General features: G+C 48.2%; 1 protein-coding gene across 1 annotated transcript; it reads left to right on the top strand.

Moving 5' to 3' along the window:
- Nucleotides 1-336: 336 nt before the first annotated feature.
- On the top strand, nucleotides 337-14,811 carry WNT16 (Wnt family member 16). Its single transcript, XM_034768553.1, has 4 exons — nucleotides 337-707; nucleotides 827-1,068; nucleotides 6,661-6,947; nucleotides 13,546-14,811. The coding sequence occupies exons 1-4, from the start codon at nucleotides 337-339 to the stop codon at nucleotides 14,008-14,010; spliced, it is 1,365 nt and encodes a 454-aa protein (XP_034624444.1). The 3' UTR covers nucleotides 14,011-14,811.
- Nucleotides 14,812-15,172: the final 361 nt, after the last annotated feature.

Raw genomic sequence — 15,172 nt, 5'->3', positions numbered from 1 at the left:
ACCTAACTCCACCCTTATTGTCACACGCGCTGGTGGCATTAGAATCCCCCATCAAAGGGAAACAACTTCACCAGCCAGTCCTGCGGAGGAAGGGAAGCGCATTCAGTGCAGTCCATTCTACGGAGCTGGGCGCTATGGGGACACCTGTTGCACAGCCGAGCCCCTTGGCTTTCTCCCAGATCAGAGGCCGGGACCCGCACACAGACACCGCGTCCGTCTCCCCGAGCGAACCCTGCCTCTCCCCGGGAGACGGTTTCAGACACAGTGTCCCGCGCGGGAGCGCCCCCTGGATGGCGAGCCCTTGCCAAACCCCTGCCCCGCGAGCCCGCCGGACCAATGGGCACTCTCTCTAATATTCATGAGCTGCCGCGGGCCAATGAGCGGCCAGGCGCGGCTGGAGGGGCCGAGAAGGCTGGGCATGGAGAAGTCCAAGAGGAACCTGCTCACGTTGACGCGAAGGCACCTCTGCCCAGCCCTGCGCTCCCGCGGCTGCCCCCAGGCTGCTCTCTCCGGCCTCGGAGCAAAGAAAGAGGCAGAATAAGGGGAAGCTGCCGCCGGGGCTTGTCACCTGCTGGCCCAGGCTGTGCGGGGCAGGGCCGGCGGGTTGCCTCCATGGGGAGGGCTGGCTGTGACTTGCCTCGCCTGTGCGTGCGGTGGGCAGCGCTGCTGCTAGCGCTCTGGCCCTGCTGCGCCCACGGGAACTGGATGTGAGTCGGGGGCGGGCTGGCGGGCAGCGATGGGGCTGGCGGGGCGGCCGGGGGAGGGGGCATTTCTGTGGCCGAGAGACTCCGGCTGCCTGGCTCTCACTCCCGGGCTGGTTCCGCAGGTGGCTGGGCATCGCCTCCTTCGGGGTCCCGGAGAAGCTGGGCTGCGCCGGGCTGCCGCTGAGCGGCCGCCAGAAGGAGCTGTGCAAGAGGAAGCCCCACCTGCTGCCCAGCATCCGCGAGGGCGCGCGGCTGGGCATCCAGGAGTGCCGGAGCCAGTTCAGGCACGAGCGCTGGGACTGCCCCCTCCTGCCCCCCGACTCCGCCGCCGCCTTCTCTGTCTTCGGCGCCGAGCTGAGCAGCGGTGAGTCCGCGGGGGTTGGGCGGAGAGCGCCCAACTGGGGCGGGGGGTCCCGAGCCCGCTGAGCGCCCCCAGGTGCCCGCCAGCCAGGAGGGGCAAAGGCGCTGGCGCCTTGGCCGGGGTTCGGCGGCCGCCGAGCTGCGTTAGCCCAGCTTGGGGTGCAGCGGGGCGCCGGAGGCCGCCACTCCAGCCCCGTTCCCGGGGGGCGCGATCCACCCACGTGCCGGGGCTAGACTGGGGCGCCGGGCGGGGACGAGCCAGAGGCTGGGAGGTGCGAACGTTGCACAGACAAGCAAAGGCTCCCGCCCCCCGGCTGTCCTCGCATGTGGAGGGCAGCGGGGCCGGGAGGGGGAATCCCGGGGGCCGCCAGCGCCCCCCCGCCCCCCCCCCGTGTATCCCCTCCACCAGCTGCTCTTCAGATACTTTGCTTATAACCAGTCTACGGACACGCTGAAGGACCCCACGGCCGCCTCCTCCTCCTTCTCCCTGGCAAAAGGCGGCCAGCGGCACTGGCAGCAGCCTGCCCCCTCGCCCGCAGAACACAGCTGCTTTGATCCTGATCTTCAGACGGGCTTGGCAGGTGTCCGCCCCAGCGGGGGAATGGCTGGCTGGTGTAACTCACCATGTACCTGGGCTGTTGTGTTCTGGTGGGGGGAAAACACGTGATGCAACTTTACAAGGGGCCTGAATCTGATCTGACCTTGCCAACGCCTCCATTTACATTCGTGCAACTCCCTGGAATTACACCTGGCTGACATCAGTATAAGTGAGGGTAGAATCAGTGCAATATTGTTTAAATTCTTTTATATACTGCTGGCCTCTCCTCCCTCCCCAGTTTACACTGGAGATTTGCCCTGATTTCAGCCAGCTCTAGACAGTCGCCAAAGGCTTGATCCTGCCGCTGCTCAAGTCAGTGGAGAAACTCCTATTGATTGCAGGATCAACCCCCAAGTGAAATTCTGCATAGACAGGCAAAGACACCATAAGCCTTGATGTGCACCAGTGCAGTTTACTCTGATTTCAAGCAAGGGTCAACTGCATCAGTGCAAATCACAGTTTATAGTAGTGTACTGTGTCTATGCTAGGGGTAGCAGATGGGTAGGGGAGGGATGGCTGAAATCTGCAGTGTAGACAAGACCTAAGCTTAAATTTCCCAAACCGTCATAGCTTATTGTAATTGTTTAATTTTGATCTGCTACATCCCTGCATGACAAAACTGTTGTTTTAAATATTAATATTCTGAGATGAATATTTGTGCAGTTTTAATCCCTTTGTTTCACAATGTTGAAATTAACTGAGCAATCATAAACAACATTTCAAGCAAATCATTTGATTGTTTTATTTAGAAGTGCACACAATGGGTACAATATCAGTGTAGAAATGTACAATGTACAGTGTAAATAAGAAAAAAAAAAAAGGAACCCAAATGTTATGTTGTCTTAATTCTTTAAACATTTCTCATTGCTCTTTTTTGTTTTATTTGTTGTGTTATAATCACAGTATTTTAAACATATTTCATTAATACAATAATTAGAATGCAAGACCTCAGTTCAGCAAGGTATTTAAGCACATGCCGGCTTTAAGTATGTGAGTAGTTAATGGGAATTGGCTGAATCATTACTGGGGTAATTTGTCTATATTAGATGAAAGCATCAGATCCTGCAAGAAGCTCTCTCCATGCTCTCCTGGAGCCTCGCTGACTTGGCATCCATCTTAGTTGAGCAAGTTGTTGGGTCTGGGCCGAATTTACCAGTTAAACACAATTATTTTCAAATGTGTTTCACTAGAACACATTCTCTTTTAATATAATTATTTTATGCCAAATGTTTATGGCTTTAGATATTGTTAATAAGTGATGACCAAGACACCGACCCCTCCCCCCCCACACACAGGAAGTAGTGTCATTGCTCCCAAATACTTTTGACATGGTTCATTTTACTCACATGAGTATTCCCACTGAAGTCCCATGCATAAGGTTACTCATCCATGTCAGTGTTCGCAGGATTTGGGTTCAATCCCACGCTATTTGCCTGATTGAAGAGTGCACAATTAGGTCCTTATTCAGTAGTTTAAGATTGTATTTTGTCCCTATGTAATGGTCGCTAAATGCTATCATACAGCACTCCAGAAATAAACCACAAAATAAATAACTAAAAATAAGCAATACAAAGTAAAGTAAATTCAGAAAGGGCCATCCTTGCAGTTACCTGTGTGAATAACTTTATTCATGTGAATACTCCTATGGACATCAGTTAGGCCCAAATTTAGGGACTGACCCTGCAGATACTTACACATGAGTGGCTTTGCTAGTGTGAATAGTCTCTTTGGTGTTTTTTTTTTTTTTTTAAGGGAAAAGTTGTTTTGGTGCTATCAAAACACTTTAATAGAAATTAAGTTCCTTTTCAGTGAGCATTGTGGATAACTAAAACTCTCTCTTATAACTGTGGAGAAAATAGTAGTGCTTCAACTGATGGCAGGATGTTTTAGATGGCCTTAATAGTGTGCTAACCTTACCAGAGCCTGTAAAGATATCAGGCCAGATTCTCTGGGGCAGTCAGTTTATGCCACACCTCCAGAAGAATTTGGCTCACAAGCTGGCTTAACCAGCATGAGAAGAGTCACCCCAGGGCAGTGGTTCCCAAAATGAGGTTAGTGCTCCCCTGGGGGATTCACGAAATGTTATGGGGGTTCTTGGGAGAAAATTCCCTAATGGCGGACAGAGCTGTCCCTAGGGATCCCGGGCAGCATGGGGCCAGCAGCCCGGAGGTCCTGGACTTCCAAGAGCTAAGCAGATCAAAGCAAGCACATCTATTACACTGAGGAGATTTAACTTCAAGACTCCTTATAAGAAATGGAAAGGAAGGGGGATATTTTTTGCTGTTTTAAAAATTAAATAAGCAGCTAGTATTGTTTTTTAAATTATTATGAAGAGCAAGGTTAAGCTTTGTTGTAACATGCGTTGTTTGCCTGGACTGCTCAAGACCTGAATGCTTGTGTAGGAGGAACTCTTTGAGCTGGCTTCTTAAATACCTTCATGCTGTTTCACATCTGATACTCCTTGATGAAACATAGGAACCTTGTCTTATAACAGGCTTATTCAAAGTGATACAACCTACGAAAGTGAGATCTTGGAAGAGTGTTGCCGTTTTTGTTATGTAATAAAAATACTATAAAGATAAATAGTAATTAATAATAAATAGTGTGTAATAAGCATGTCAGAAAAACAAATTTTATATTTCCAAGATTACTGATTTTATAATTTATACTCAGGTAAAGGAGAAAATCCCTGGAAATATTCATTTTTAGGAGGGAGTTTGCAAGACTTAATGTTTTAGTGAAAGGGGTTCACAGGTTGTTAAAGTTTGGGAACCACTGCCCCAGGGCAAGGATCATCCATTGGTGGCATAAAGATAGCATTGGGGCTTTATGCCACTTCCCCTTTTTAATGCCAGCCAGGGCCGGCTCTAGGCACCAGCCCTCCAAGCATGTGCTTGAGGCGGCACTTTCTAAGAGGCGGCACCCCGGCCCCTGTTTTTTATTTTTATTTTTTATTTTTTTGCCTGGAGCGGCATTGCCGGGAGCTGGCTCTGGCCCAGCCACTCGCCCTGTCAGCGCGAGCTGGGATCCGTGCCCCCTGCCCAGCCCGGCGGGACCCTGTACAGCGCTGCCCTGGGGAGACTCGGCGTGGCAGCGGCAGCAGGACCCCATCTCCCTCCTTGCATCCCGGGCGCCACTTCCCTGCCCCCCCCACACACACACTCCAGGAGCCCCTCTCACGGCCGCTGCAGCCTGGGCTGTGGCGGCAGCGAGAGGGGCTCCCGGAGTGTGTGTGGAGCGCAGAGGGAGAGAAGCGGTGCCCCCTGGAGCCGAGCCCGGGCTGCGGTAGCGGCAAGAGGGGCTCCCAGAGTCAGGGCCGCCCGGGGGGAGGGGGGGCAAGTGTGGCAATTTGCTCCAGGCCCCGGGCCCCACAGGGGCCCCCATGAGTATGTCCAAGGCTCCCCCCACCTCCATCTTCCCCCATCCTCCGGCATCTCAGCCAGTAAGGGGGCGGGGCTGCAAGCTGCGGCCGAGCGGCGGGAACTCAGGCCCCACTGGAGACACCAGGCGGCTGCAGCGATGTTTGGGAGAGGGGTAAGCGGCATGGTAAGGGGCCGGGGCACCCCCGACCCCATCCCTCACAGCCCTGACCCCCAGCTCCAAGCCCAGCCCCTCTGAGCCGGGCACCCCCGAGTCCATCCCCCCCACAGCCCTGACCCCCAGCGCCGAGTCCAACCCTCTGAGCCGGACACCCCTTGACCCCATCTCCCCACAGCCCTGAGCCCAGCCCCTGTGAGCCGGGTACCTCCCAACCCAGAGCCCAGCTCCCCACCCAGCCCTGGACAACAGCAGCACCACCCCCAGGCAGCAACAGCCCATTGGCACCAACCATCACCATCACCCAGCAACAGCCCATTATGTAATTGCAAATGTATACATACCATTAAAGCATTTAATGTTTTTAAATAATGTATTTAGTGTATTTTCAAATTATTACAAATTAATTTTTGAATCTATTTCACTAGTTATTTTTTACATTTCAAAATACATGTTACTATAGTATTGCAACTTTTTTTTATGGAAGGGGCCCCCAAAATTGCTTTGCTCCAGGCCCCCTGAATTCTCTGGGCAGCCCTGCCCAGAGTGTGTGAGGAGCCGGGGAGGGAGGGAAGCGGGGTCCCCTGGAGCCAAGCCCGGTCTGCGGCGGCGGCAAGAGGGGCTCCCGGAGTGTGTGAAGAGGTGAGCAGCCGGCTGGGCTTGTCGGTGCTGAGCAGGTAGCCCTGCAGCCGGAGATCCTCGCCTTCCCGTCCGCTGGGGCTGGGCCAGGGCGCGGTGAGGCTGAAGAGCAGCAGGTCCGGGGGGCTCTCCAGGTCCTCAGCTGCCAGCTGAGGTGAGCACAAACTGATCCACCTTGGCCACCAGCAGCGCCGCAAAGCCCAGGGAGGGGGCCGTGTTCTCCGCGCCGCCCTGCAGCCACACCGCCACCTGGAAGTACTCCCACTCCGCGCTGCCCAGCAGCTCCACCCACATGGGGACAGAGTCACGGCTGGGCCAGGGCTTGGCCGCCGTGTGCTGGTAGCGGATCCCATGCTGGGGTGGCAGGGGGTGCAGTGGGGGAAGAGAGAGCCCAGTGCTGGGGCGGGAGGGGGTGCGGGTGGGCGGGGCACTGGTGGGCTGGGGGGGGGGGGAGCAGCCAAAATGTTTTTTGCTTGGAGTGGCAAAAAATCTAGAGCCGGCCCTGATGCCAGCCTACCAGAGAAAAGAGAGTATGGCCAAAACACCGTTATGCCTCTCTGATTCCTGGCTGTGGTTTCAGCTTCTTGTGATTGTTGCACCCTTTGTAAATTAGAACAGCCTTGAGGTTCTTAAAGGTGGTATACAGTGGGATCTGGCCCTGTACAAAGGCAGCACTATGATCCTGGGTGTGCATGGGTGAGATTTGGGTCACCCCATGATCTGAACTATTTTCTCCTTATTCAAATCAGTATTCATTTGTGAAAACGAATAGTGGCCAATGTGGTTAATCTCTAAAATAACATTTCCATGCATTCTTTTTAGGCACCAAGGAAACAGCCTTTATATATGCAGTGACGGCGGCAGGCCTTGTACATTCAGTGACTCGATCATGCAGTGCAGGAAATATGACTGAGTGCTCCTGTGATACAAACCTGCAAAATGGTGGCTCAGCCACTGAAGGCTGGCACTGGGGTGGCTGCTCTGATGACATCCATTATGGAATGTGGTTTAGCAGAAAGTTCTTAGATGGGCCTATTAAGAACATAACTGGAAAAGACGGGAACGGACTGATCTCAATGAACCTGCACAATAACGAGGCTGGAAGGCAGGTATGCATTAGAAGTTAGAAATCGAACCAAATGCTTGTTAGATTTAACTGCCCAAAGTGGCATTAATGCAAAGAGGCCTGATCCTGACTGCAAACAAGGATTGGTCCCATGGCAAGAGCCAAACTAAAATCTCCAGAGCAAAGAATTTCAAAACTGAGGCTAAAAATCCAGGCTATCATCTGTCTAACTCACTTTATAGTTAAAAACTTAAAACCACAAAATAATTTTGTCAGAGTTGGAGTGCAGTAGAGACTTTTATCTTGTATGCCCCTCCTTTAGTCAAATTTAACTGCACCCTTCTCAGAATAATGCTTGTGGATTCATTTCCTTTCTGTTATATACAGTGGGCTGCATTTTTTTTTAATCTTTCTGTGAGTTGACAGAGTGGACATCAGGTTTTTTAGCTGCTATAGTCTATTTTTTAACAAAATTATTCTTGACTTTGTTGCCCACAGTGCATTACATGCTATTATACAGACCCATGGAAAAGCATTTTTAAACAGAGTTTCCTGAAAGAAACTGAGTACCCACAACTCTCAGGGAAGTTAGCATGAGCTTTGAAATCAGTTGCAAAACTCCCATTGACTTCAGCAGGATCAGGATTAGGGTCCACAGTCTGCAATGATCAGGCACTTGCCTATCACTCTCTAAGCTCTACCTACATTTAAAAATTAAATTGAAAATTTTAGCATTGAGCACCATAGTTAGGTTGAGGTAGCCCTTGTCTTGGCCGTTTCCATCAACGTAGGAAGCATCTATGCTACAGCAGCATAGCTGTAGCTGTGTGGCTGTAGTGTAGATAAGCCCAGGGTAGTTTTATTGAAATCAATGGACTGTTTGCAGAGTAAGGCACCACTTTGTGTGAATAAGGATAGCAGAATCTGCCCCAATGAGAATCTAGGAATTTAGGACCTTACAGGATTGCAGGCATTTTGTAATACAGAGCTCTGCAGTACAGCACAGAAAAGAGCACTGTAGAAATCATTTGGTGCACACACCTTAGTGCATGCTGCATTTTTCTACAGCGCAGCACTGGTTTTTGTATTAAAAAAAATTTCATCCATAGCAAGCTTGTAGCAGTTAATAATCTTTAGCCACACTGTTTTTGCAGCAGTGCTGGAATTGTTGTTAAATACCCTTGGAGAAAGTATGCAGACTATTTTGTGTGATTTCCATACAGTAAATATTTTGCAACTTAGCTGTGAGCTGTAGGGTAAAGCAAAGATTGCGGCCTTTATGCAAAGTGAAAGAGAAAGCAGCCCTCATTATTTGCAGTTAGGATTTTACTCTAACCATAGTATTAGTGAGTAAAATATCAGCATAAATTCTCTTGATTGTCCTAATTTTAAAATCCTTAAATAGACGTTGGAAAGAATTGAAACTCGTGTTCTGGGGCCTACAAGAAGGAGGTTTTGCAAGATATTGTGCTAGCCTATGACCTTTCATAATAAATACCATCGTGTTTCAGATGCCATGTCATTGCAAGAACAGTCTTCCAGGGAATGATGTGACACTGTTCATTTGGAATAACTGGTACTGGTTTTGGTATGTGTAGAATACTCCAGTTTCTGTCCCATTTCTACTCAGAACCCTATGGTTAAGCTTTGATATCCTAGTTTGCTATAGGACATGTAACTTGAAAGTAGGAAGGATTGGAAGATGGGAAAGGAAGAGTGGTCTAGTGTTTACTAGGCTGCGACTTGGAAGATTGAGGTTCAAGTCCCTGCTCTGTCACAGAGTTCCTGTGGCAAGTCATTTAGGCCCAGATTCTCAAAGGTATTAAGGTACCTACCTCCCAAATGCCAGTGAGAGTTTGGCACCTAAATACTTTTGAGGCTGAGGGCCTAAGCTTCCCTGTGTCTCAGCTGCCCTTCTGTAAATGGGGGGAAATAATTCTATCTTACCTCACAGGTGTTATGATCGGTGAATAGACTTGTGATTGTGAGGTGCTCAGATATTATGATACTTCAGATATCTAGACAGACTAGGGGCCAAATGCTCCCTTCTGGTTCCACAAGTGGAAAGAAGAAAAAAGGAATGGATCTGGGTGGGGTGGGGTCCATCGTATGCAATCTGTTCTTCAAAGCACTGTAGAAACTTCTCCCTGGATGCTTCTTGAAAATAAGTGGGTACAAGTGAGCTGGTGACAGGAGGGGTTAGGCTCAGGAGTCTGCTCCCTAATCCCATGAAAATTCCAAGTGTACGTTAATTTTGACTCTTTCATAATGAACATACACTGTTCCCCTCTTGTTAAGTGGAAGTTGGAGGCAGCAGCAATCAGGACCATTATGAGAACACTGCCCCCACAGGAGCTGTGGTGCTGGGGAGGGGAGATGTGGCAGCATGCAGCTTCCATATGGATTTCCCTGGTCTCTGGTGGGTCTCAGAGGAAGGAACCTCACACCTTTCTCTTGGGGGTGGGTGCAAACCTCTCCTCCCTCAGGGAATGATCAGGCTAAAACTGAGAGTCTGAACTCACAAGGTTCCATGTCCCATAAAGGAATATACTAATTGACCCATCAGAATATTGTATTGACAGATCGTCAGAGGAACTCACAAGTGTATTGCACTTCTTGGCTCCAAACATATTAGATAATGACGTGGGGACAGGATGGCTCAGAGGATGGCTAATGGAGCTGTTTGGAATTGGTTATTGGTCTGATAGTGAATGAAATGTCACCTGCTTAGTGTGAAATGAGATGATGGCTTTATCAAGGTCCAGGTAACTGTCATCAAAACCACAATCCCTGTTGGCACTCTTGGTGACAGCATCAGCAGAGCGGATTGAGTGGGTGTAGACTGAAGTACTTACTCTGTCCTGTCATTGCTCCAAATGGGGCTGCTGCTTATAAGCCAGAGTGTATGGTCTAAAAAGGATTCAGCCACAAGTGTAGCACCTTTCACAAACAGTAAATTCACCTCACTTCTCTGTATATACACATACACCTCTACCCCAATATAACGCGACCCGATATAACACGAATTCGGATATAACGTAAAGCAGCGCTCCAGGGGGGGGGGGGGGGGGGGCTGCGCACTCCGATGGATCAAAGAAAGTTCAATATAACGCGGTTTCACCTATAACACGGTAAGATTTTTTGGCTCCCGAGGACAGCATTGTATTGGGGTAGAGGTGTACATACATAACCCATAAAAACACTGCAGTGCATGTGACAGTGCCCATATGGCATGAGTTTCTAGCTGTAGTGGTTCAGAACATATTGTACCTTGAAATGCCCTCAGATTAGGCAGAAACACCAGACCATCATTTCCAGCATCCTGACACAATCTGGCCTGCTTTCGTTTAGATGTTTACCATTAGGCACCAAAATTTGGCCTCATGCATAGAAGCTTGTTTCATGACAATCTGTTGTTGCAGTCAGAATATGAATACACAGCCTCACAATGCTATCCTTGCAGTCACCTTTTAGAGCAGAACCACACTTTAATAAGGAAGGTGCATCCCACATCATGAAGCACCCTGGGGAGAGGTAATCAGAAACACTTAGATACCGGACTAGGGGTGAGAATGAGGCTCACATCATTTCTTCGCCTTTTTTCATCTATATAGCCCCAATCCTCCAAACAAACACATGCTTAATTTTACACACAAGAGTAGTGCCACTAACTTCAATGGGGTTATTCATGTGTGGAAAGTGAAGTTTGTGGAATTATTTGCAAGATCAGGGCGTATGTTTGTACAGCACCTAGCACAATGTGGTTTCAGTCTACTTGGGGATGCTACATTCTACCATGATACATATAAATAATAATGGTAACTAGGATAATACTTTGAAATAGAATCTCTTTGTAAAACAGGTTTACTGTTTACATTCTCTATATGGTTTCTGTTTTTCTTTGTCATTTTTGTTAGCTTCTCAGGTTATTTACATTGTAACAAAGGCCCTTTTCTCTCAGAGCCCAGCGTCTCCTCTGCCTTAATCATAGTGAAGACTTAATGCCAAAGCTGGGACTACCCAATCATTTCCTTATCAACTGATTCTGAAGATACAAACACAGGATTATGACTGTACAAATAAGTAGTGAGGAAGAGAACACAAGTATCTGCCGTAATTGCAGTGGTGAATCAGAGTGTTACTGGAAGACTATTGTAAATTGGGAATGCCCAAGAGTGGTCAGGGCATAGGCCCTACACCCCATTCTTGCAGAGGAGCAGTTTGGGTGTTCCTACTGCCTGGACATAGCAGCCTCCAGCTCCCGATATGGCCCACAGGGTCTTGAAATGTTGCCTGCATCTCCTTCCCAGTTCACTAGGTTCAGTCTGCATTGACTAATGGTTCTAACGGGTCAGGGCTCATGCCTGCTATTCCTCTTTAATGGCTCTGTGAATGCCTCACTTGTTTGACTTACCAGCGACCTCGAGCAACAAGCAATTTCTATTCATGCACCAAGGAAGGTACAAGTCCAAGCAAATATGGTCATATGTATTTTTAATAATGTTTGTGGAGTTATACATAATTAGGTGTGACCTTGAAGATCCAGGCACGTTGCCAGTGCAGCCCTCAGTATCACTCCGGGCTCAATCTGGCAATGTGCTGAGAGCCCTGAACTCCCACTGAAGTCAACGGGACCTAGTCAGGGCGGGGTCCAAAGCTTCAGCCACCCTGATAAAAATGTGTTCAGTTTTTGTTCCAAATTTACCGTAATGTTACAACTTAAGGCAGGGACAAATCACTTCCTCTGCACCAAATTATAACAACTACTCATTTGTTAAACTTGGGTGTGGGGGGGTGGGGGATGCCAGTCAAGACACAAATAAAGACAGTCCTTGGAGTTTGCAGCCTAAGACCCTGACTCTTAAATCTGCCCTTTGAGGATAGAGCAGTGCCCCAGATGTCACTGGGGCTCTGCATGGGGGCAGGTCTCCAATGGCTCTGATCAGTCTGCAGGATAAAGTAAGAGTCGCTGTGAAACCCAGAGGAGGGTGTTAAATTGGTATTTCCCCCCCCCCCATCATTCCTCTCCTTTTAGAAATGCTAGGGTGAGGAAGGCATGTGATGGACATGAGTGAGTATTTGTGGGCATCATGGAGGAAGTGGGTCTTTGGGAGGGATTTGAGTAAACAGAGGACAAGTTTTTTTTTCCTGTGGATGCTGAAGAATTTGCTCCGTAGTTTATGTGGCAGTGTGTGTTCCTGTACAGAGTTCTCCTAAGATCTTCGTGTTGTTGGTAAAGATACAAAACTGGAAAACACACCAGACTCTATTGCCTTATTAGTCTGCTGTAGGCTTACCCCAAGGTCCCTTTTACACTCAGTGTGCACCTCACACCCCTCTTTTACCCCAACCCCATGCCCTGAGCCTCCTCCTGCACTGTGCACCCCCTCCTGCACCCAAGCCCCTTCCCTGAGCCCCCCATACACCCTGTACCCCTTCTCTGCCCCAACCTCTTGCCCTCAGCCCCTTCGTGCACACCGCACCCCCTCCCATACCCCGCACTCCCTCCCACACCCCAACCCCCTGTCCCAGCCCTACATTCATGGTCCTGCATGCAATTTTCCCTCTCAGATGTGGCCCTCGGGCCAAAACGTTTGCCCACCCCTGATGTATATGATAGTTTTTTTAACTTTTCCAGAGCTGTGTCACGTGTACCAGTAGCCACACCTCATTGTTTACTTCTACATATGACCATCCATGAGAGATTGAAGGGGAAACCATTACACTCACTGTCTGCTAAAGATTTGAGCCGCAGTCCCAGCTGTAGGAAGTTAATGCTTTGTTTACAGTCTACAGTTTTTCGAGGCTGGCTCCAATATAAGCTCTGCCTAGATTCTTGTGTGCGCTGCAGAAGCCTAATTAAGGCTGCAGACACCCTTTGCCCTGCAGACACTTTTTATTAAGTCGTCTTATATCTGAAAAGGATTTCAAACTTATTCCACCCAATAGAAGCACTTCAAAAAGGAAAGTATTACTCTACTGATATTTCTAAAATACTGCAAAATTATAAACAATGTGGATAAGTTACACTATCAAAATATGTTAGCTAGTGTTTGTGTGCAGTGAAAAAATGCATTGAAAACAAAAGATGTTAATGGCAAACCTAACTTAATACCTACCCTACCTACCTACAACAGTAGAGCCTGATCCTGCTTGTGTGACAACCACCTGGGACTTAACCTAAGACCCTAGATCTAAATGTCCTCGGCTAAATCCACTCTCATTCCCAAACTGTGCACTGTTAAACATCATTGCTATGTTCCACTCAAGAGGTGGCTGCATTTCAGCGATGGGTGGAATGATTAAGTATATGTAGTTTAGGGGAAACTTTGAATCCTTCAGAATGAAAAAAAGGCATAAATGTCAATTTTGAAGTAGTAATAATGGATACGTACAACTTATTTTGTCTTGCTAAGATGAGCTGCAGGTGCTCAGCACCTCTAAAAAGTCAGGCCAGTGCATGTCTCAAGCTAGGTACCCAGAGACAGTAACCACTAAAAATGTGTCCCTTCTGTGCCCTTGTTTCCCCATCAGTAAAATGCTCAGAGACCTATGAATTACTAGTGAATGAGCAGTATTTTTAATGAATGAGGGAATATGGTAGAATTAAATTCTGAATGTTGGTCTCAATTTGTTTTCAGGCTGTAGCAAAGCTGTTGTCAGTGGATTGCCGTTGTCATGGAGTTTCTGGGTCCTGCGCCGTGAAAACTTGTTGGAAAACTATGTCTTCATTTGAAAAGATTGGCGAGTATTTAAAGGATAAATATGAGAACAGCATACAGGTATCAGACAGACTGAAGAAAAAGCTACGCAGGAAAGAAAAAACCCAGCGGAAAATACCAATCCGCAAGGAAGATCTTCTCTACATAAACAAGTCACCCAACTACTGTGTAGAGGATCGCAAACTTGGGATTCCTGGAACACAGGGAAGGGAATGCAACCGCACTTCAGAGGGACCAGATGGTTGCAACCTCCTCTGCTGTGGCCGTGGTTACAACACTCACGTGGTCAGACACGTGGAGAGGTGTGAATGCAAGTTTGTCTGGTGCTGTTATGTGCGCTGCAGAAGATGTGAGAGCATGACTGATGTTCATACCTGCAAATGAGATACTCTGCCTCCGAAAACGAAGCAACTCCTTCCTGCTGAACAGGACTCATTCCTCCTGTGGTGGAATAACAAGAGGATCAGTCTCAGTAACAGAGCTCACTGAATGTATTGTATTCCAAACAGTTTGGTTTCTTACTGAAAGAGCAACTCAAGATAAATAGTAGCCTGCACAAAATGATAAAGTAACAGCAAAAAAGGCCATGCCTTCTGAGAAGTCCAGGTGAATAAGTGACATATTTGAATATGTAACTCCACAGCTAGTTAGGGGTATTAAACTTTGCATCAGCAACAGCCATAACATGATGATCAAGAATTGCCTTAATGTTGTCAATAAATATAATGGAAACAAGTCAAGAAGAGGTATTGGCTTTTAATGGCCACAGGCTGAAAGGATACTGGACATGTGAGAGGTGTCATGGAGTCCTCACTCCCATCTGTTTAATAATGGGGACCATTCAGGAACTAGAATTACCCATGTATGCCTTCTTCCTGCATGCTGCTGAAAGGAATGAGGATGCAAAGCTCTCCTGTTGAACATGCAGTGCTTATTAGCCACTGTGCAGAGGGGCAGTCATGTAGTGTAAATGTGGTGGTGCTCAGTAATGTGAGCTGAGTACCTGGGAGAGTGGGGCTAATGGGTATATTTTGGGTGGAGATGGGGCATGGCCAGGCCATCGGTGCTGGAGTTCGTTCTAGTGAATGCAAATAGTGTGCACAGTAGTTGCCATTTTTAGTATTTTCACAAGCCTAGTACTCAAATGTGCTTAGAACAACTGAAAGGAGGGCAGCAGTGTAGGACAGAATGAAGGAAACAGACTGCTGCAGCCAGCTCCTCCAGGTCTCATATATGTGTGGGGCACAGTGTTCTTGCCAGCCCCCTATCTTTAGCCCCAGTGCCCTCAGCTTACTGTACTGTTGGGTCAAAATTAACAAGTCACCATCTTCAGCTGTTTTGGTGGTGGCTTAGCTCTGGTTCTCTTAATCCTCAGCCACATCACATGCAGGATCAAACCAGGAGAAATTTATCATAAAGGGAAATAAATGTCAAAAACAGAACTTTTTTTCCCTCCTGCTTTTAAGAACATAAGTACGACCATACTGGATCAGATCAATGCTCCATCTAGCCCAGTATCCTGTCTTCTGACAGTGGCTGGTACCAG

The sequence above is a fragment of the Trachemys scripta genome, chromosome 1 (genome assembly GCF_013100865.1).
Source record: "Trachemys scripta elegans isolate TJP31775 chromosome 1, CAS_Tse_1.0, whole genome shotgun sequence".
Lineage (NCBI taxonomy): Eukaryota > Metazoa > Chordata > Testudines > Emydidae > Trachemys > Trachemys scripta.
This window is presented reverse-complemented; position numbering and strand designations above follow the sequence as displayed.